Genomic DNA, 23,741 nt, shown 5'->3' on the forward strand with positions numbered 1-23,741 from the left:
TGATACTTATGGATGAGCTTAATGATACATTTGGAGAAGTACAATTTAATAGGAGTGAGTCAGCATGGATTTACCAAAGGCAATCCTGTCAGAAAAAATTTCGTTCCTTTTTAGGTTGAAGTAATAATTGGTTTATGTAAGGAGAACCAATGAGACACTGTCAGGATTTTCTGAGATTTTTGGACCTCTTCAGAAAATGAATTATTGTACAAAATGTCATGACATGTGTCAGAGCACCAACTAACAAAAGGGGCTGAAAGTAATGGGGTTAAAAATAGAAGGCCCCACAATCTGGGGAAAACTACATCCTACAAGGCTCTGTGGATCAGAACACTAATGTTTTTAATTAATGATGAAGAAAATCTTTTCTATGAGGAAATTTGAATATTCCACTAAATGAGAGGGAATGGTTAAGACACAAAAGGCTACAGCTGTTGTATCTTAACCGTGACAGGGGAAGCACGGGGCTCCAGGGCAGAACCCGGAATCCAGGCCGCCCCAACATGCAGCAGTGCGCACGTGGAGAATCAAGGGACCCGTTAAGTGTCCTTAGAGTTTAAATGGTATGGACTGGTTAGCGTTGGAAAGAGAACGGACATGGAGTTTGGGAAGAGCTGAACTTTCACATTCTTACTCTTACACTTAGGTAGGAGGAAAATGCTATGGGATACAATTAAATAATACATGTTTTAAGAATTAAAAAACCGATTATCTTAAGGAACAATACGAAAATCCCAGCTTGTGGAGAGACTACGGTAGATTTGTGGGCTATCACACTGCACAGGACAGGTGACCTGATGTACATTTTTAAATGATTAAGTCTTAATATATAAGAACTGATGAAAATCAATTTATATAATGTTTTTAAAAAACCCTGTAACAGTAGAAAACGAAGGAATGAGAGAAAATACCATGTCATCACTTAACACTTACTTTCTCCTGAACAGAGACCATCACTTGATCTCACCTAAACAAACACAGGCACATTTCCGACACTGGAAGTCTCAGCTTCCCAGGGGAAAGGTGAAGGAACTGAGGCGACGTCACAGCCACAGTGCAGAGTGTGGCCAGGCCGCCCTGTCCTGCAGGCACGCACCCGGCAGCAGCGAGCGCCACCTCAAAGGCAAGCACGCTCTCTGAGGTGCTGGCCTGGCATTCACGAGAGAGAACCATCTCGTTTCCTTCTTTGTCACAATCACGAGAGCCACACGTGCTCCCCTGCACCTTCTCTGTGGCCTCCTCGACCTTCATCCTCCCTTCCTCCAGGTGCTATTCCTGACCAGCCCCCACGACCGACAGAAGGTCACGTGCACTGCAAACACGGAGCGTCATTCATCCCCGCTCCGGGCGCAGTGAGAGAACACCAAGCTGATGTTTCAGTAACGGGAATGGCAGACAAGCAGCTAGTGATATAAAGGTCAAATAAAGATCATTTGTGGGGTGAAATGGGTTTCACTAAAGAGAAAAAAATTATAATGTACAATGACAGAATTCTGGCAACTTTTAATTTGATGTCAGTTTTGTGGGGATTAATATGATTGTAAAGTCTCATCGCAGTGGATCTAGAATGGACCTAAATGAATCTCTCTAGAAATACAGGAAGCATTTAAATTATGTTTTTAAAAAAACAGGTATCTAGAAAAGCTTTAGTGCATCCAACTCTACGAGCATGAGATTTCCCTAGAGCTTGTTTTCGCAGCCGCGGGGCACTCGGTGACCACACAGCCTTCCGTGCGTTCTGCTGGATGGACATTTGGGTAGTTTCTGCCCTGGATCATGACGGAGATATGAATGATGATATAAAGTACAAGTACAAAAGTAAAAGACTATTTCATGTAAGAGATTAAAACTGTCACAGCAGATCAAAAAACCAAATGCAGCTCTATATGCAGTTTGTAAAGAAGCTGATGTAGCTACACCATTATGAGACGGGGAGCGGCAGCAAGAAGCACTACAATGGACGAAAAGGCACATTTTGTGATTATAAGGAATATACACATTTTCTTTATGATAGTGGAGGATGTGTATGAAATAATATTAAAGTTCTGAGTAGTCAGGGATGGATCTTTGAAATACGTAAAGCCAAAAGTAAGAGAATTAAAAAAAAAAGAGAGAGAACGCAGACAAATCTGCAATCATAGTGGGCGACTGCATGGCACCCCTCTTCGTAGCTGACAGAGGTAACATGAAACCATGTACAAATGCAGGGAATTGAACAGCACAGTGAAAAACTCAGTGTTAACTGATGGGCAGGGAGCACAGAATACACACCAAACAGCACCATTATTTATGCTCCTTTCTAGGATGTCTCAAACATTTACCAAAACTAACCAAATGCTGGGCACAAAGAAAGCATAAACAAATTTCAAAGGATTGAAATAATTCAGCATTATGTTCTATAAGCATAGTAGATGGAAGCTAGAAATCGATTTATATTACTCTTTCAATAGTTAGCAAGAAGAGAACTAGAAAAATCCCCAAATGCCTGGAAATGAACGAATACATTTTTAAATAATCAACTTTTATTTTAAAAATCACCACTTTTATGTTTTTCGAACAAAGCTATAACCAAAATTAGAGCTCACACAGAGCCTTTAATTCTCTGGAGTGTGAAATGAGAAACGATATCAAAATCATTTGTTCAGTTGCTGAAAGTCACTGAGAGGCGAGACCACGAATTACCCACAGAGGCGCTGGAGACCCTGGATGTGCAGTGTGGGCGCATGTAACTGTGCACACACCACATCACCTGGTGCAGAGGGTGACATGCTGTGCTAACAGCCCTTACTGTCCCCAACGGGCAGAGGGGTACACAACAGGCCCGGAGTCACTCGATAAAGGAATGGGGCTGTACAGTACAGACAAAAGATTGATATCCAGGATCTATAAAGAACTCCTCAAACTCAACACACACAAAACAGATAATCATATCAAAAAATGGGCAGAAGATATGAACAGGCACTTCTCCAATGAAGACATACAAATGGCTAACAGACACATGAAAAAATGTTCATCATCACTAGCCATCAGGGAGATTCAAATTAAAAAACCACATTGAGATATCACCTTACACCAGTTAGAATGGCCAAAATTAGCAAGACAGGAAACAACATGTGTTGGAGGGGATGTGGAGAAAGGGGAACCCTCTTCCACTGTTGGTGGGAATGCAAGTTGGTGCAGCCACTTTGGAGAACAGTGTGGAGATTCCTCAAGAAATTAAAAATAGAGCTTCCCTATGACCCTGCAATTGCACTACTGGGTATTTACCCCAAAGATACAGATGTAGTGAAAAGAAGGGCCGTCTGTACCCCAATGTTTATAGCAGCAATGGCCACGGTTGCCAAACTGTGGAAAGAACCAAGATGCCCTTCAATGGACGAATGGATAAGGAAGATGTGGTCCATATACACTATGGAGTATGATGCCTCCATCAGAAAGGATGAATCCCCAACTTTTGTAGCAACATGGACGGGACTGGAAGAGATGATGCTAAGTGAAATAAGTCAAGCAGAGAGAGTCAATTATCGTATGGTTTCGCTTACCTGTGGAGCATAACAAATAGCATGGAGGACATGGGGAGTTAGGAGAAGGGAGCTGGGGGAAATTGGAAGGGGAGGTGAACCATGAGAGACTATGGACTCTGAAAAACAATCTGAAGGGTTTGAAGAGGTGGGGGGGTGGGGGAACCAGGTGGTGGGTATTAGAGAGGGCACGGACTGCATGGAGCACTGGGTGTGGTACAAAAACAATGAATACTGTTATGTTGAAAATAAATTTTTAAAAAATGATTTAAAAAAAAAAAAAGGAATGGGGCTGACGTTCAGCTCTAGCCTCTCCTGAAGGTCATGCCTACATGCCCCCAGGAGCACAGAACGTCCCTAACTCTGAGCATGAGGACATGCAGAGGGCTGCAACCTTACGACCTGGCGCACCAGGGCGTGACCCGGCCTCCAGGGAACCCTGGCTAAGTCACACCGCCTCACACACTTCAGGAACGTGTTCGTGTCCCCACCCGGGGAAGTGCACCATCACAGCAAAGCCTCTTTCCCCAGAGCTGTCTTCCTTACTTGAACATATAAATTTCCAAATACTATCTCAACTAAAATTGAAGATACCCCAAATGGTACTTCCCGTGGCCATTGTTTAATCTGTCCCTCCTACTTTAATGTGTCCTACCCCCCATTGTTTAATGTGTCCTCCTATTTCTAATGTGTCCCTCCTAATGTCTTTCGATGTTTGAAACACATGGTAGAACCATGTTAGGACCCGAGTGAGTTTGTTCATCTATTTTTGGGTAGATTTAAACTCAACCCTTTATTACAAGAACTGCACAATGTGCCTCCCCGAATGCTGGGTTACGAGACGCTCAGCACATGGACAGTGTAGACGGCAGAGAACACAGTGGACGCGACCCCTCCGGGCCAGAAACCACTCTTGCACAAAACCCTCATGCCGCCGCGGGACCCGTCCCGGTACCGCCCGCCCAGCATGGGTTCGGCAGGTGCGGCGCCTCATTCCGCCACCAGACGGTGCGGAATGAGTCGCCGCAGCAGCTCGGTTCAGAGTCTTACTTCAGACCGAGGAAGGCTCCTTTCCCACCGTCCTGCAGGTACTGTAGACGATTAACTATCACAAGGTTAGAAAGTCCGTTACAGTCTAAAAAACTTCACTTTTTTAAAGTTTTCTCTTAACCGAGCTAAGTGTACCCAAGCAAAAATGCTACCAGAGAGCGTGAGTGCCAGGCCCAGGGGGGGCACCGACGACAGACTCCCACGGCTACCGCACGGGTGTGGTCTGGAGGGACGCTCGCTACGGCGGCTTCCGCGAAAACAGTTTCAAGCAGAATCCAAATATAAAACCGAAAACCAGGACCATATGCGCATGAGTGTCACACACATACACACAGAAACTAGACTAAGTTTTCCTGAAACTTGTCTCATACTAATAATATCTCAAAACACCTCTCCAGGGAACACCGGCACGGCTGGGGCAGCAACAGTGTGGGCCACGCAGGCTGTGCAGAGCCACAGACAGAATGTGCATCCACGCTCTGCAATTAGTTCCCTCCGCCTCCAGCCGGTGCTCATCTACAAATTGTAAGGACGTTATTTTAGGGAAACAACCCATTTGCAATGCCCAGTTGGTGCAACGGAGAGACAGAAGTCGCTGACACTGCACCCTGAGAAAGAGGCGCAGTGGGCCTCTCCTGAAAACAGGTGCTTTCCTGACACCTGGTCAATTCAGGTCATGTTGCTTGGGGGCTACTTGAAGCGCCTCCCTCCACAGGCAGTATTTCTGGCCTCGGTTTGGCCGTGACTCAACTTAAGGAAAAACCCATAGGAAATGATGGTCAGAAGACACCTGCAATTTGACTTTGTCTGTTCTTGTGCTAAAGCTATAAACTGTTCAGTTCAAAATATTTCGGTAACAACCTCACCAACATGCAAGCAATACCAACCTGTGTTTTTGTTTTTCAAAAACAGTCCTGGACACAACACAGATGACAACAACAGACATTCTACCACTACTTAAAAAGCCAGTCATGTGCACACGCACAGAAATCTGAAAGAACACATCAGCAAAAAACAAGTAATAACCTTAAACTGCCAGATGTATTAATATCGAATAAATAAGAATATTTTTCTAACTCAAATCATTCGTTAAGTTCCATTTCTTTTGATGTAAATGTTATCTGAGCAAACACTACTTACACATTGGCAAATGGGTAGGGTTTCCTATAACTTTTCATTTCGGGTGGGGTTTCCCATGACTTTCAAACACTATGGTCACATGTCTAGCATCAGCACCGTGACCCACCAGCCCTTCAGCATTGCTTCTGTAGGCAGGCGTAAAAGGTACTGGGCTTGGCCATAAGCTTTTTCACTCCTCACAACGACCCTGAAAATGGATGCCGCCACAGAGATTTACAGAGGAGGAACCCGAGGCGTGACAAGGCTGGCCTGCTGGAGGTCACAGGCCCAGTACAGAAAGGAGAGTTTTCACGTGGCTCTAACTGATCCATAGCATTTGCCTAAAACATCCTCTGTATCAGCTGGCATCACTGAAGAACAGTCCTGCTTGGCCTATGTTCTGGAACTCTCTGTAAATCTCCTTCAGGGTAAGCGCTTCCTCCGACGTGTCCTCACACTTGTCATCCATCCCCTGCTGCTCTGCACAGCAGGAACGCCACACTCGAGGAAGGCGTGCTTGTCCTTAAACAACATGCTGGCCTACACACAAGGATGGATCTGCTGAGCCCTCCCAGAGCCGCCTCTCTGAGCTTCCAGAGCATGAGATCTGGCCACTGACCCAGGGACATGAGACCAAGAGGCCAGCCTGTGCCCTCAGCCCCGTGTCCCTCACACTGTGAACAAGTCCCTCCTAATCTCTAGGACACGAGTGATGCACACACACTGCATTACCCAGTGCAGTTGGTGAAACGCTGTACTAACAGCCCTTACTGTCCCCACCAGGCAGAGGGGTACACAACAGGCCCGGAGTCACTCAACAGGGGAATGAGGCTGACGTTCAAGCTGCTCAATTCACGCCCCGGGGCCTGTGGTCTCCCTCTCCGGGAACTCACCCCAGGACCGTGTGCATGGGGATGGGGCATAACGTTGTACATCACCAACCTTTTTTGAAAAAAACTTAAAACTGTTACCAATTAGTCAAAACATGGAGTTCAAACAACTGCTATCGCTTTAGTCAACCAACTGTTGACTATTTGCTGTGACTAACTTTACTGCCCTGGGAGGGTTATTTTGTCGTATGTGTTCTTGATGACACACGACAGAAAAGACACGTTTTCACAGTCGGGTGGGATGAGCCCGGAATGCGCTTTTCCAGGTCTTGAGGCAGATGCTCTCACATGCTCTACTGTGTGAAAATAACTGACAGTAACGGACAAACAGTATCCTCACGCTTGGGATGAATGACACCACGTTCACAGCGCGAGCCCTTACCAGCATGCAAGTAAGCCAGGTCCGGGTTCTCGATGTCGGGGTGCTGCTCCTTCAGGTGATTCCGGAACTCCACAGGCACGTTCGTTCCGTAGTCACACTTAGGGCAGTTGTACATCTTCACTCCTTCGTGTTTGCCAGTGTGTAAAATGTGCTTTCGGATGTTTTCAGCACAGTTTGACCTGCCAGAAAGAAAAGTAACCCACGTTAAGGTCGAATCAGCACCATGAGAGCGCGGACGAGGATATGAGCTAACACGTATGGAGGCCTTCCTGTGGGCCAGGCCCCAGTTGAGGGCTGTCCTGGTACAGTAATTTCCACGCGTGTAACACGGTCATCCCATGACACTGGTAGTGTCTGTGAACTCTGGTGCTAATTTTTAGGTTGGTCTTTAACCTTCATGATCCAGTTCTATGTGGGACCTGAAGCACAGAATCCCAGGTTCTACGATTTTACTATCAGATTATTCTGGTGCCACTTGAGGGCACTGAAGGAGTTTCCTTAACCCCAAGAATACACCTTCCACCAGGGAGGAGTGGTGCAAAGAAAAGCACTGGGGCCTCATTGACTTTAGAGCACTGAGGAAACAAAGCAGCTGTGGCTTTTAAGTTCTGTCAAGTGAGCTCTAAAACAGCATGAATACAGAAAAGCAGCAGTGGGTCGGGCACCCAGGAGCTCTCCACGCTGGTGTCGGCTTCGAAGCGCAAGGGGCTGAAAGATAGAGTGGAGGCCCCATATTCCGTATGCCAGATAGTCCTGAAAGTAGGGAGAGGGTCCTCTCCGACCGCTCTCCTACCAGTTCAGAAAGGCAGGGCCTGAAGTGCCCAGATGCCAGGGGACAGGCCTGAGCTCCGGGAAGCGCGCTCTTCCACCTGCTGCCTCCTCCCTCTGCGACTCTGGGCATCAGGCACTGCACACCTAGACCCTTTCTGAACACATACACAGCTGCTTTCTTTGTCTCTGTTAGAACAGTACTAAAAAGGGCACTGCAGATGCAAGCAGGTTGGCCGGGGAAGGGGGACAGGGTGTGCACTTAACTAGAAACAAAAAATCAGGCTAGCCTCAAATTTCCCACAGAGCAAAATTAAATGCCAGAAGAAAAAAATCAAGCAACAGAATCATCAGCATCTCTGGAGGGTACCGCCGAGCACAAAATTCCTGCAGGAATTGTCTGAAGTGAAGCTTCCATGACCAACGAGGTAGGAAAACGGTAGTTAGCAAACCCATCTCGCATGTCACCAGACGATGAAAGGTCCTACGCGGAAATTTCGCGAGGGTCTGTGCCCCAACACTCAGGTGGGATTACACTTATGTGTAACACTCTGCGCAGCTGACTTCGCCAGAGGTGCTCTAAGAACACTGGTGAGGACAGCGAGAGCGATTACAGCCCAACAACTGCACCGTGCCGACACTGTCACTCACGGGTAAAGGCAACATCAGAAATCCCAAGAGCCGGTACACACGTCGTCCCTTCACGCACGCGGAGAGGAGAATGGAGGAGTATCAGGAGAGCAAGTGGAGCTCATGACAGCAGCTCTAGGAACAGCACGCCCCCGACGTGGAGGAACAGCGACCTCTCCTAGCGACACCCAGATGAAGCGGAAATGCAAATACTGTCCTCGTGAACGGGCGTCCATGTAACAGGAACAGTCTTGTAACTGGATCCAAGCCAGCCCCTTGGAGAAGCTTGGGCTGAATCCCATCCATCCCCAGACAGAACCTGTCCTGAAAAGCACATGCCCAACTATGTACAGAGTTAGAAAGATTAAACCAGACAAATCCCTCTATAGCTGGACCAGAAAGCACAGCAAGATGGGAATGCCACTACACAACAATGCCCGCTTCCATTTTCCAAATATACTTTGATTATATATTATTTCCATTAAAAATTTCATAACAACAAACACCTTTAAAAATAAGAAGAACCAGAACACCAGAGATTTTTTTCAGCTTCTATAAGCTTTGCCTTTGGCTAGGGTTCTGTCAAGCTTTATACTCAGTTTCTGAATAAACCTTAGACTTAGACTAAATAGACCTTACGTTTGTGAAAATATGCATATACAGCTTATGTCTTTCTTGCCACTGCTGAATTACCAGACTTGCTTTTTCTATAAATTCCTACTGTTAATCATCACTGTACTAAGTAAAAACTGAATAAGCAGCTCTCATGTCCTCTGTACTGGCCACTGGCCTGCTACTCTGAGGCCCTCACACGACTCCTAGAGGCGGAGACAGTGAGAGATTCGACAGAAAAGTGGGGGAGCACCAGGAGATGAGCTGGCCATCAACGGTTAAGACCTCCATCCTTACATGTAAGCATATCAACAATACTAGGCACAGTCGAGGGAAAGGGGGAGATTGTAGAGTCTCTTGATTCTGTAAATATCCTTGGAATAATAGCATCATGTTGACAAAGTAACTGGAGAACATCTGGGAGTGGATGAAACACACGTCCACTTCTGTGGCAATTAAAAGGAAGAGGACCATGTTTTGAATTCCCCCACTAGCTGAGTGAACCCCTCCCGATCAGTCCCGTAATTCTGGAGATCTCCCACTGGTGTTCCATGATACCCCCTCAACACACCCGTGTGTATGGACACTGGGGAGTGAAGGGAGAACAAACAGCTCGCACTGTATTTCAGTCGGCGCTGTTATAAGGACTGCCCACTCTCTGGTACCACTGACATTATTTCCTCATGGAAAAAGCAAGGCATCAAAAATTATCAAAGACAAGTAAGCGAAACCACAGGAGGGGGAGATGAACCATGAGAGACTGTGGACTCTGAGAAATAAACTGAGGGTTTTGGAGGGGAGGGGGTTGGGGGGTTGGGTGAATCTGGTGGTGAGTATTGAGGAGGGCACGGATTGCATGGAGCACTGGGCGTGGTGCATAAACAATGAATTTTGGAACACTGAAAAAAATTAAAATTTAAAAAAAAAAAAGAATCATCAAAGACAATCCTGATCAAGTGAGGTAATCAGAATTACCAAACCCACCACCTTCAATCTATAACACATACTGAAACACAAGACAACATAAAGCAACGGATTCTCATCTCCAGGGACGGTCTTGAAGAGGTGACATCGAAAACAGAGTATTTTGGTTTTGGAAAGGGTGTGTCTTGGACAAAAATAAACCAACATCTCTTCGTACCTAAATAGCATGTGGGAGCGAACAATCAGGAGACTAACAGTGAAGCAAGTGAAGGGGGGGTAGAATTTAAAAAGGTGAGAGGCTTCTTTTTATTCAAAAATAGAGACTAAAACAAGAAAGGAGTGCTGTGTTCGCTGATATTTCACAAGGTATTAAGGGCCACTTCATACACACAGGTCCACATACACACTCACGCACATTTTTATCTATACTGTATATACTGCTCATATATTTTATGTATAATACAAGTATATATATATGTTTTAATAATTTTGTTTTTCACACAAATAGATAAAATTAAATTAAATCAAATACGTGCTAATTAAATACATTAGGATTAAATACAGGCTAACAAGAACGTAAAAGAGCCAATGCCCGTCTGCAGTAGGAAAGATACATACAGTTCACGGATGGCCGCGTACCTGTGTGCAGTCAAAATCTGTTCCTCTGCCTTTAACGTCACACCATAGAAAACTTTTTAAAATATTGGAACAAAAATGAGCCTTTTGCATCTACCAAATCAAACTGTTGTGATCGAAGGCTAAGAAGTGAAAGCTAGGACGTACTGCGCCCCGGCGCTTCACCGCAGAGCACCTGAAGGAGGCAGAGGCAAACGCTCCTCCCGGCATTCGAGAACATCTCGTCCTCTCGTCCCATGCCACAGAACTCGAGGAACAATGAATAGATCGGACACCTTCTGCTAAGTAATTCTGAATGCTAGTTAGCCCGAAAATGCTCATTCTTCCCACAAACAGGGATGGGCACGGCAAATCAACGTGGTGCTAAGCAAGGCTGGTGGCACAGGAGAAGGCGGGGCTCTAAGACGTCGCTTCCAACAGCCCCGTGCCTAAATCTCCAGGCATAACAGCAGTTAAGCCAGCCTGGCACACAGTCATTACGACTGCTTGTCTGAACAATGTCTTCACTTTGACACTGATTTTTAATGTAAAAAGCTTATTTGTGTCCCATGTTCATAGACTGGAAGACTTGATATTACGATGGCGATACTCTCCAAACTGATGTCCGGATTTAATGCACTCCCTGTATTATGATTATCATGAGTGGCTCAGTCATGAAGCCTCTGCCTTCGGCTCAGGCCGTGATCCCAGGGTCCTGGGACTAAGCCCCACATCAGGCTCTTTGCTCAACAGGGAACCCACTTCTCCCTCTCCCGCGCTCCCTGCTTATGTTCCCTCTCTCGCTGTCTCTGTTGAATAAATAAACAAATAAAATATTAAAAAAAAATAACACAGTCCTGTCAAAGGCTCAGTGGGATGTTTTACAGAAATGAAACGCTGCTCTGAAAGTTCATATGGAAATGCGCAGGGCCTACCAGAGCCAATATGGTCTCAGAAAAGAACCTCGTTGGAGGACTCACACATTCTGAGCTCAGAAGTTACTCCAGAGCCACAGGAATCAAGACCCTGTGGCAGAAGAAAAAGGACAGCTACTCAGGACTTGGCACGGGAAGCTGGAGCAGTGTAGTTCCTCCGAAGTTAGAGGCCTGAGCACCGGCCGCAGGCTCCCCGCGAGGATTAGGGATGCAGCCCTTGCTGGGACCACAGACGTGCACGCACGGTGTGAACGGAAAGTTATGGGAAACTCAGAATTAGATTTGGGGATGTGATGTGTTGACAGTCTTGAGGCAGCTTATGACAGATACAGAGAGTAAGGTACTAGGCATTACATAATACACAAGCAGGGTAATAACCAAAGGACCAAAATGGGAACTCATTTTAAGGCTTCTTAAAATATATGTAATAAAGGAAATACTTTATTCAGTCAAAGGCAGTGTGTATCAAAATAATGACCAGAACATCAGAAGTGCTTCTAGAGCTCCGCAAAATTATTTATTAGCACTACTTACTAACTCGCTATTACACAAAAAGCATTAAATTAAATTTATATTTATTCTAAGGAAAAGGAAGCTCAAAAAATTATGAATTTTTCCCTCTTTTGATATATGTTATTTTGGTTATTAAAACAAAAAGCACCAGTGAAGCTGTTGAACAAACACACATCTGCGTACTTCAAACAAAAAGACTAACGACGGACAGACACAGTGCAAGTCTGCCTTCTACCACTGTCCAGATAACCCCCACTCCCTCTGGCAGGTACAAGTTATAACTTCTCATCAATCTTTTGGAAGAATTAAAAATGACTTTTTCAAACCATAGATATATTGTACATTCTTGCCTCCACCCTCCTGGTACATAATCTTGCTTTCCTTACCTAACAATGCAGCAAGGGGGATCTTTCCACATCAGCATGTGAGAGCCTCCTGCTGCTGCTTTCCACCCTCCTCTCGACTCCCTCCCCCTCTCCTCTGCCTTCTTTTTCCCCTTGCAGAGCAGCCACTCAGTGTTCCACAGTATGGGTACAGTGTATTATGTTTAAGTGATCCTCTACTGATGGGCATGGAGGTTGTTTCCAATCACTTGCTAGTGTAAACAAGGTTGCAATGAATAAGCTTGTGGAACACTTTGTATTCCTCAGGATGCCAAGAGAATTTCATGATGCCAAATGGAAGTGTTTCAAATGTCAATGGGCATATGCTTTTGTAATTTTGATAAATTCTGCCAAATTGCCCTCCAGAGAAGTTGTAGCAATTTACACTTTCACCAACAATGTTGGAGAGATCCTGTTTCTGCATTCTTGCCAATGAAGTATGTTACCAAACTTTCAAATTTTTGCCCATTTGGTAGGAGGAAAAAACTCCAGCTCACTGGAGTTTCATTTTTTTAAGTTTTTAAGTTTTAATTTGCATTTCTCTTATAATGAATGAAGCTAAGTATCTTCAAATATTGAAATGCCATATGTATTTTCTTTTCACTGTTTCGTATTTTGATCTCCTTTTTTCTAGTGTTGTTAGTCATTCTCTTTTACATTAAAGAGATTGACGGTCTATGACAGAAGCTGCAAATATATTTTCCTTCGTTTCCTTTTTTTCTTCTTTTGACTTTGCTTATGGAAAAGCAGAAGTTTTTAAATTTTGTTCTATGGCTTCCCTCTTGGGAAGTTATAAAAGAATTGTCCCAAATCTGGTTCTGCTACTTGTACAGTTGTATAACCATACATCAAGTGTTAGATCCATTTCAGAACCACCCAAGAGTGTGGTGGCCAAGTGTAGACCCAGACTGCAGACTGGATCTCTCCATACCATTCATTACTAGTCCACCTCTGCCCCCATGGACTTGAAATGTCATCTCACCAATATTTTACTCATTTGAAGCTAATTCTGGACTTCCGATTACAGTGAGCCGGTCAGTCTGAGCACGTGCCAACCTGTTTCAAAGAGCCAGGCCGCAGGAGGCTCACATCTGGTTGAACTCATCCTTCCACATTGTTCTTTTTCCTCCCATCACCACAGGCTCACAGAGTCCTACCCAGGCCATCAGGGAGTCAGTCATAAGTGGTCTTCAGCAGGCATGGCAAACATCTCAAGCTAACTACGGAACAGAGAGACCTAGGCCAATAATAAATTAATATCCATGACACAAGTGGGTATTTCCTATGTATTTACTAATATGTACTGATAATATAACCTTTCTGATACAGAAGCTGAAACACAGAGAGACTGGCCCAGAGGTCATGTGCTGAAGTGTATACAAGGGTCTCTGCACACAGAGATTCTAAATAAATCTGAATTTTCTGTTTCCCCAAGGGAAGCTATGTATCTGCCTCAACATTCTCAGACTCACTTGTATGAAATTAGTGATTAATCTTTTGGTAACAATTTGGCATTGCTATGTATATAAATTGACATAAAAAATTCTGAAAGCTCTACTTAAAGAAACAAGTCAGTTTTGTTCAACACCTTGATTCTCAAACTTTCTGACCATGGAATACTCTTGGTTTATGGGAATAATATATATATCTCATAAGGCTGTCAGGAGAATTAAAGTAAATTAGATTAAGCATGTTCAGAAAATGTAGTAGGTACCCAATTCTTTTTTTATTACTACTACTACTAGTCTTCCTATTAAATGGAAGACAGTTCAACCAAAGGATCATTACTAGCAATTTTCTTATTGTATTTCTTATTGTATTTGAAAGGCAATTTCAATTCATTTGAATAAAAACAGATTCCCCAAACAGTTATGTAAGTGTATATATGTGTACATATTGAGAAATGCAATTTCTTCATCTGCCTGTTTGGATTATAGTCTTTGAACTCACATCCTTGAAAATAATTACTCTGTAGTTACACTTTATGTATTGGAACGAGTGTATCAATACTATGCACTGTAGTACGTATTTATCTAAAATTTCAGTGGAAAGGGGTTTCTACTATATCTTTATAATAGTAATTCAAAATGAATAAGGAATAATCCAAAGAAAGCATTTATGTAAATTAAACTTAAGAACTTATTTTCTTAACCAGTAGTATTCAATTATAAATTTACTGGGCAAAAAAACCAGTCTAAGAAAAATGAGAGAATCTCTGTGGGAAAGAAAAACATGAAGCTGCCAGGTCACCGCAAGCCAGCAGGACGCACCGCGCGAGCTCAGGGTGGCCTCACAGTGCATGTAGCGCAGCCCAGGGTCTATCATCCTCTACCACGTCTGTTCTCACTAAGGGCCCATAAGGAAGGAGCCTGATAATTTTAGACTACAGAACATTTGTGCTGTTTAAATTTAAAATTGGTGAGAAGCTGTAAGAATAAAGAATTTCATATTCCCCTGTCTGAAATGAAATATTTTATCGATGATGTTTAGCAAAGGAATGTCATTTGGAGTGTTGAACCAAATAAATCACCAGGACAGACAGCACAAATATCCACATATATAAGGGATAAAGATGTCATTTCTGATCAATACAGAAACGATGGGTTTTATATAATAAATGGTGTTGAGTCAACAGCCTGCTGTATGGGGAGAAACAAATTAGATTCTTATAGCCCTAACCATGTAAAAATAAATGCCATTTGGATTTTAGCATTAACATAAGCACACTAAATTATAAAAGTCCTAGAAGAAAATACAAGAAAATATTTTTATAATCTTGGTTGGAAAGAGCACTCCTAAATTCAAAGCCCAAATGCTACAAAAAGATGTAGCAAAATATACTTCCTAACAGTTAAAACTGCTATGTACCATAGTACGTTATAAATAAAGTTAAAAGACAAGTCGAGGAAATGGAGAGATACATGCAACATATATAAAGACAAATGATTAATACAAAGACTACAAGACGAGCACTTACTATTAATAAGGAAAAAGATAAAACTCTCAAAAGCTGGAGGAAGAGCATATAAGCAAGAAAGTTATAATTGGGGATCTATAAAAGGTCATATAAGCATTAAAAGGTAATCAATGACTCTAGGAGCCAAGGAAATACAAATTAAAGCCAAGAGAGGGGCAAAATTCAAGAAGATTAGTAATATTATTTATTGGGAAGGGAAATGAGTATCACCGCTGACAAGTGTCAGCTTTTGGGAGACACTTGAGGATAGCTTTCAACATTAAAATATACACATACTTTCGGATTTAGGAATTCAATTTCTAGAAATTAACCACCAGAAGAATCATTAAACCATGATTTAGCTAAACACTAAACACTAGGAAAAAATTTGAAGCCAGAGAGGTGTTAACAAGAGGAATGGGTCATTAATTTTGGTGACCCACACTGTGGGATTCAACACTGCTGAGAGGTAAGGGTTAACTTGCAAGCCTGCTTCCCCATGGAGGAGCTGCTGTCCTACAAAGCTTCATGGAAGCCAACTACACCCTGGTAGAGCACTGGAAGGACACAGCCTGACTGCAGAAGAGAGAGGATATTCCCCAACCAGGAATGTTTAGTGGTGTCAGGACAAGGCAAGAGGCCTGGAGGGCCAGGTTGCTACACTGCTCAACCACAGCTCTGAACACACACCCCTGGGGAACAGCGCTTCTCCAGTGGTGGAACTGAACAGTTCCATAGCCAAAGGCCCAGAACTTTCCCAGTATGCCCTCCAACACTGTAAAATCAGGTGTTGTTTCAGAATACAAGAGGTATGGACACAGGCTCAAGGGAGGAACAACAGCCATGAGCCTTTGACTTTCTCCCTACAAGTGCCATTGACAAGGGCCTGGTGGGTACACTTCTCATCATTCACCCTTATTTTTTGGACCAAAACATCAAATAAAAGAAGGTAAGCCTTATGTCTCACTACAGAAAAATTTCCAAGACATACTATTAAGTTAAAACAAGTATAAAGCAAGTCCCAATTGAATACACATATGGCTTCTTCTAGCTTTTTTAAAATTATATGCACATAGTCACATAGACATATGAATGCACTAAATGGGTATAAAAGGGAAAGTCAGCAAACTACTGATGGTAACTATCTTTATGAAAAGGTTTCCAAGTCAGGAAATGTTCACGTTTGCTTAGTGTATGTTTGGAACACTTGGATGATTCATGAGAGTATCTTCTAGCTTTTACTCATCGTAAGCAAATATGATCAGAGCATGTATTTTAAAAACAAGTGGACTGTACAGTATTGTATCAAATGTAAATATTATAAACAATAAGCAGTACAGCCAACATAAGCTGGGAACAGACTCGAAATGCAAAGATGCTCCTGTTTACATAGAGACAATTCACACTGATGAATCAGGTAAAAGATTTAAGTACTGTAAATCAAGCTGTAAAGGTAACCACTTGGATGGCCAAATAGAATACCACAATAAAAACAGGGAAGAGAGGAGGGGTGTAGCAGAAAATAGGGTAATCGAGCCAACTTTTTTGGACATGTTACAACAACCAGATGCTGTGTGCAAACCAAGGAAGAGAGCAAAGTATTTAGGTTATCTCCACCAGGACCAAGATACAAATGATTCTAAGTGTTTATCTCAGGGGAATGGGGTGCAGCAGTGAAACTCTGACTTTTCAAATGACAGGGTTCAAATAGTAAAAATAATGTACAATGGTAAATTTTATGGGTATTTAAGTAAAATAGATACTTAAAAATAATGGCATGTTTAATTACCTACAAAATTATTCAAAGGCTTTTTTTGTTGTTGTTTTTAAACTAAGACAAAAAGAGTTTATAGGTATCAGAAATAATCACAACATGTCCTGAATTTTTCCTGCAAATTTTATTTGGGTAGCTTCTGGATCACCCTGCTCTAAATTCTGTGAATTTTCTTTTCATTTTCCCCCTTAACTGGTGGCTTCTATTAAATAGGGTAATTCCTACCAGATCACTTATGTTCATGACTGTCTGCTATTCATAAATCCCAGTTCCTTGAAATTAATCGCTCTGACCACAAGAACCCATATACATTTTCTCTCTCCATTTCTCAGTTATAATTATGTTAGTGTGCGTTATGGGATGGAAGGTGATGGGCATAATCTGAGGCCAAAGCAGAACCACATCTTATAAAACAAAAGAATTTGTTAAGTCAGCACAGAAGTGGAAGGAAATCAAGGCATTACTGATCATCTTCCATTGTTCCCAAGTAGACACAGGGATCCAGGTTTCTGGTCATGCTGCTGTCCTTATGCTTGCGGCCACATTCGGAGAGCAGCTAGCACAGGGAACTGTGCTTAAGAAAGAGAGCTGCCCGATGGCAGCTGCTGCACCAGCCATGTGTGATCCCCAGGAGGCCTCTGTTAGCACAGGTAGGTGCCGGTGTGAAAGCCATGGGAACAAGGCCAGGCCAAACCCACTCCCTGGGAGGCACTTTCAGAAGACAAGCCATGTAAGCCCAATTACCACTTTAGTTCATATGTAAAGTGTCCAGTAACAAAAACAAAAAAAACGAAAAAAACAAAAAAAACCCTTATTTCCTCATGTAGTTACTTCCTGTTTCCAAAATGAATTTATTCAACATATATTTAATGTAGTGCCTACCACACACAGAACAGGAAACATACAGAGGAAGGGTTTTGGTTCCGCCCCCACAGGCACAGGCAATCCCGTTTGACAGATGAGTCACATACATCCACAGTGTGCTTTGTAACAGGAAACGGAATTCTGAAACAGAGTGAAAAATCTCACCTTTGCACTGCTGTACCCCTTCAATGGCATCTTTGATTGATAATGGCCTAAAGCCACCTTACTTTTCCACACTACTTAAGACACCTTACTGACTTCAGCTGATTTCTAATGAGACATATGAGGTGCACACTTCCTACAGATAGACCACCTCCTTCAACGGGTTCATCATGTCAGAGGTTTGCCTACCGCATTACCACTGCCATGTTCCAAGTGAAGGCACAACCGGCCACCCGCTCCTCACCATTCATGGCCCCACGGTCACATCTCATTACAGTACTTCTCTACTCAATCTCTGCTCAAGGCATCTACAACCCAAAAGAGGAGAGAATCTGCTTTAAACCTAACAACCTCCTTCCCGCCTTCTACTCTGTTGGAGAACAATGAAAGTCACAAGGAAGAAAATGGGAGGAAGCAACACTGAATTCTGTTAGAAACCCAAATTATTTCGTTAGTCTTAACATTTCAAGAATGGCCCCCCTCCTCCACCCTGTGAAGTGAGAAAAGGAGACTGATTTAAATGTGTGGCCAGACCTGGCCTGTCCTCCGTGTCCTATGGAAGAAGGAGGGGCCACTGGTGAGTGCAAGCCCCGAAGAACCTTGATTTCTCCTTGACTCTTCTCTGGCTCAAAGAGAAACAATACATTGCATTAACTGTTTCAACTCTCAATATCCTGCTGTATCGCCAGTGGAGGCCAGGAGGAAACTTCTACAGCAGGAGTCCTGTGAGTCTTCACCACGCTGTTCATGATGATCTAGAGGGAGCAGACAAAGGGCACTATACCGAGTGTGTTCTCAAAATTATTTGGCCACAAAAACACTTTTTCTAGGCTGAGCTAACAATATCGCGTGAAGATCATGATTTGTGAAAACCAAAACGTCCAATTAGCCTACAAACTGTGCCACCTCCTTCCACTAATCTGTCGGCCAGCAGTAAGCGCCAGCAGAAACTCTCTTCAGTATTATCTTGTCCTTCCCTTTGTACTGGACCTTTGGAAAACACAGCCCCCACCCAAGTCTTTACCTCTTTGCATTTATTTCCTTACATGATGGGTTTTATTCCGTCCTTTTCTGTTAACCGCTTAAGCTTAACCACATGAAATGTTGTCAAACCAGGAAAGGCACATGGAAGAGAAGCCTTCTGAGCCAAAGGGTGTGTACAAAGGATGTTCAGGAAGGGGCGGCCTGTCCATCCTTTTAGGTCCATGTAATCACAGGAGTCGTATTTATAAGAGGGGAGAAGGCGACAAAACGGTGGGTGTACAGAGACATACCCATGAAGGGGTCTGAACTACTAAAGTGGTATGTGACTGAACTGTGGCTGAAAGTTAGTGACCTGAGAAAAAGGTTATTTTACAAATCACGTGCCATATATACATATCCTATGTTATATAACATACAATAGATATATGAAAATCTACTGTAGCATTTCTAGTTGACAGCTTTTTCAGATTCAAGGTGACATCAGTAGAATTTCACTGAACCAAATATATTTTGCATTATTTCTGATAGTCTAGAGTTTGGTTTTACTTGGGACAATCTAATAATGTCGAAAAGAAAAGTAAAACGGCTCGATTTAAAACACCAACACCTACGGAAAGGGTACCCGTGGCCGACAGGGTGATCTCACAGACAGACGTGATGGCACACACCCTGACCTGCTCAAAGACTCTTCTCATCTAGTTGGGTGAGGGGAGGAGGAGATGGACTCCCCTAAAATTTTAAATACTTCAGTGGCCAAAAGAAGACGGCATCCCTCACACACGGTTAATTAGAGGGCCTGGCCTGTCATCCATCCAGGCTAGGAGCAGAGCGAGGACATGGGACGGGAGAGAGGAAGTTTCTCTGCCAAGCCTGCTCTCTGGTAAGTGCATGACCACGGGAAACTGCAAACTTTCCCCTCTCTGAAAGTCTTCCCAAAGAATCTTTCCCTGGCTGGAACTCCACTCCTTAAAAACCTCCCTGAGTGCGTATTTGCTCGATCGTAGATTTCAAGTGAATACTTTATTAATTCTGTTAAATTGAGTCTTATCAAGGAGCATTTAAGGCTTTTCTAATTCTGAAGTTATAGGATCACTTTGCAGAAACAGTTAACAGAAAATAGTCACTGATGGCGAGGGGCCACTGGATTTACTTACTAATCTATGTTCATCTTTACAAAATGCTCCACGTAATCCATTTAAAAATAATAACTGGTTCATTTCAGTCTCTGCACACAATGCTTCCCTTTGTCCCTTGTAAGTCTCTCAAATGTCTTATTTTAAAGGAATATATAGTACTCCCGGAAGACATTTTCCCATTTCTATTCTCTTCGACTCCTGCGAGCCCTTGTTCTGTGTGATAAGGCAATCTCCTCCGGGATCGGAGCTGTGTAGTTTTGCACCACGAGTGACAAGGACTCGGCTTGAATAACTGCTGTACGCAGGTTGTAATTATGTCAGCTGGAGTGTTGAACAAGGGGACTGATTAATGTGAGCCCCGGCCCAGGCGCAGGCCCTATCAAAACCTCCGCGCAGGCCAGCAGTGGGGATGGGTTAAAGCAAAAAGACAAAACATGCTCTATCGCCTGTGATAGATGAATTGCTCCAACAGTCTTCAGGCAGATGTTCTGGGACAGTATAATATACAATTACTCTGCCTTATCACTTTCCCAGGGACAATAAAGCTTCCTCCTTCTATAGCTCATGTGAGTGAAGGCAAAATTCGTTTTACTTTTACAACACTGACTCACTTATCATGGTGCCTTGATTGTGCTTTTACAGCTAAAGAAAACATATATTCCACTTTTAAACAAAACAAAACAAAACAAAACAAAACAAAAAAAATTGAAAACCTTAAAAATAAAACTGGAACCCTGTTTTGAATCTCTTCGACATCAGAGCACACAATGTTTTAAAAGACTGTTTTGTTAAAAATGGATGCGAGGAAGGTGATGTGTGCATGTGCATATTAGTTAAAAACAAGGACATATAACTCGAGAAGATTTGGGTTGCATAATCACTATATTCATAACATCGTGTTTCAACAGCCGTAGAGAAATCATTAACTGAAAGGAACATGTAATTAAAACTATATATATATGTGCTGATATCATCCATATATTTCTCTGGCCCAGGCCCACGGCCGCCTGAGTCTGGGAGGACGCTTTCCCAATGACACACTTATTACTGCCGCTCCTACTGGTGTCTCTCGGCCCCTTCTTCCTAAAGGACGCTGTGTGAGCTGAGGGAAGGGAGGCCGCCTTGGCTGCATCAAGAGCATGGCACAGCCAGTGTAAGACAGACCTGCTTCAGGAGCACTGGGGTGTCAGTCCACTACGTTCACCTGGACTCACAGCGATGCTGCCCAAATTTGTAACAAGGTGCACAGAACCATCACAATTTGCAAAAAGGGAAATGAATGTGCTTCTTATTTTTAAAGTTCAAAAACAAGCTAAAGGCAAAAAATTGAGATGCAGCCATAACAACCCCAATTAATAATGAAACAGAGCAGCCAAAACTGCACTGGGATGAAAGGAAATCCCTACACAATGTGTCTGAACGCAAAAGCAAACAAACAAAAAGCATATGTCAACCTGTGGGACAATACAGATGACTGATGTCCACTTTTTAGTGCTGTAGTATCACTGACGCCAACACTCAGCCGTTGTCATGCACCGTAAGTCACGGTAAGGAGTGAGAGGCGTGCTTTCACCCCATATCAAACACACTCACTCCGACGGCAACGTGATCCTTATTATCCCGTCTTTCCAGGCAAGACCGTTACAGTAGAGTACTAGGTTCCTAGAACCGTGGCAATCTGAAGAAGGTGGTGGTGGGGGTCAACCTAAAACAGTCAGACAGAAGTCTGAGCACAAACGGACACAGAAGATGGGAGTAAGCCCACAAGTCACATGAGAGTTAGGTCGCGTGTAAGTAGGAATTCCTTAGTAGGAATAAGTCAGGCACGCAAAAGACAGGTAAACAGACCGCGTGGGCTGTAAATACATGGGGAGTCAGGTGTCATCACAGTTAACGGCCAAGCTCCTCCACTGGCTTCTGACGTCACCAGAGTGGCCCACTGGATTTACTGGTCTGAGAAGAACCCGAGACACTCACAAAAACTGTTTACAGTAAGTCATAGGAAAAATGTCAAATTTTAAGAGACTGCATTTAAAAACGAGTGTCTGTTACACAACTACACAGGCTGGTGCAAAGCAAACTTCTGAATCACATGTAACAGTTAAAGTAATACAGGCTTTGCAGAAATTCTTCCTATAAAACCAACAAAATCCTAATATCGGGGGCGGGGAGTGGGGAGCGGAAAGCGACTAACACCATTGCACAGTGTCTGTGCTGCTCACCCAGAAGCCTTCAGCCACCAGAGGTGAAAGCAGGTGCCATCAGAGCAGAGGCTGCAGGGCCGCGGCCCTCTGTCCCCGCGCGGACAGGGATGCGGCTCCACGCCCTGACGGCGTCCACTGAGGCAGGCAGGACGGCTCAAAACCCACCCTCCATGCCCCTCACACTGCACAGAACCCCAACCCCGAACTGGAGCTAACCCCGCCTGGGCTGTGAGGGGTGACCCGGCCGTGAACGTCTGGTCCCCGCCTTGACTAGACCTGGTCTTCCTGAGACAGTCAGTGACCCTGGTACCTGAGGTGGGATGACTGCATGGTGGCCCAGCTGAGCACTGCTCAGTGGCTGCACCCCCCCCCCCCAACCATGTCTCATTTTCCACATTTTCCAAGGCAGCTTTCGCTCACATCGGTGCCTTCTAGTTCTAGGTGTGCCAGCCTCACTCCGCATCCGCTGCCATCTCCATGAGGGCAGCACACGGGCGTTGCAGGGCTCCCACTGCCCGGACCTCAGTCACTTCGTGGCAGGGACTGTTCTCCTCCCGCAGCAGAGACCTGGGGCACGGCACTGGTGGGAAGCCTGAGGCCCTGGCCTGCACGTGTCACCCCGCCCTGGGATCCACCAGTCCAGAGCCTGACCAGCATGGGAGGCCGCCTCCCCTCTGTCCTGGGCCACACTGCCAGCTTAGGGCGGGCACTCACGATGCTCCAGGGGTGCCCCTGCAAGCGTCTGTGGCATGACCTCCCGACCCCCGCTCTGTTCCTCTCTGGCTCATCATTGGCACCACATAAGTGACCTCTGACAAGAAAAATGTGAGTACGTCCCTTTCCCACTTAAAATTCTCCACTGGCTCCCCACTGCCTTTGGGGTGAAACTCAAATGGTCCAGCCGGACTTGCTGCTGCCCTCACCCCTAATCCCTGCGCCCAGCAGTCTGGGCTCCCTGAAGTGAGCAGGCAACTCACAGTCAAATGGAAAGCACAACTGGGGAGTAGAAAGTCCTGCAGAATCTTACCTTTAACTAAAATTAAAGCTGTCTTAAGTTTTTAGGACAAAAAAAAATTCTCAAAATTAAGCACTAACCATTTTTTACTCCAAATAATACAATCCAAGGGACTGATTTCAGCACAGGCACTGAAAATTTACATGCTAAGTTTTTTATGACATTTCATGTATTCATTAAACGTTGTAACTTCAGATGAGGAAAGAAAAGGCCAAATACAGTTCACCAGCACCTACTCAAATCTTACAGTGAGAGATCTCCAAGCAGGGTCCTATGCTACAAAAGATACAAAATGAGGGATGAG

The 23,741-nt window shown here is 44.0% G+C and overlaps 1 protein-coding gene across 14 annotated transcripts in view; it reads right to left on the reverse strand.

Annotated features, from left to right (window-relative positions):
• ZNF407 (zinc finger protein 407) overlaps positions 1 to 23,741 on the reverse strand; it is a 427,984-nt gene that overhangs the window by 133,094 nt on the left and 271,149 nt on the right. For 13 of the 14 annotated variants that reach the window (XM_047696583.1, XM_047696574.1, XM_047696573.1 and 10 more), the window contains one exon: positions 6,963 to 7,141. In XM_047696583.1, coding sequence (XP_047552539.1) covers positions 6,963 to 7,141 — 179 coding nt within the window. Of the gene's footprint in view, positions 1 to 5,923; positions 6,032 to 6,962; positions 7,142 to 23,741 lie in introns of those variants that run through there. The other variant, XM_047696580.1, reaches the window with a different exon arrangement.

Source organism: Lutra lutra, chromosome 12 (assembly GCF_902655055.1).
Source record: "Lutra lutra chromosome 12, mLutLut1.2, whole genome shotgun sequence".
NCBI classification, from domain to species: Eukaryota; Metazoa; Chordata; class Mammalia; order Carnivora; family Mustelidae; genus Lutra; species Lutra lutra.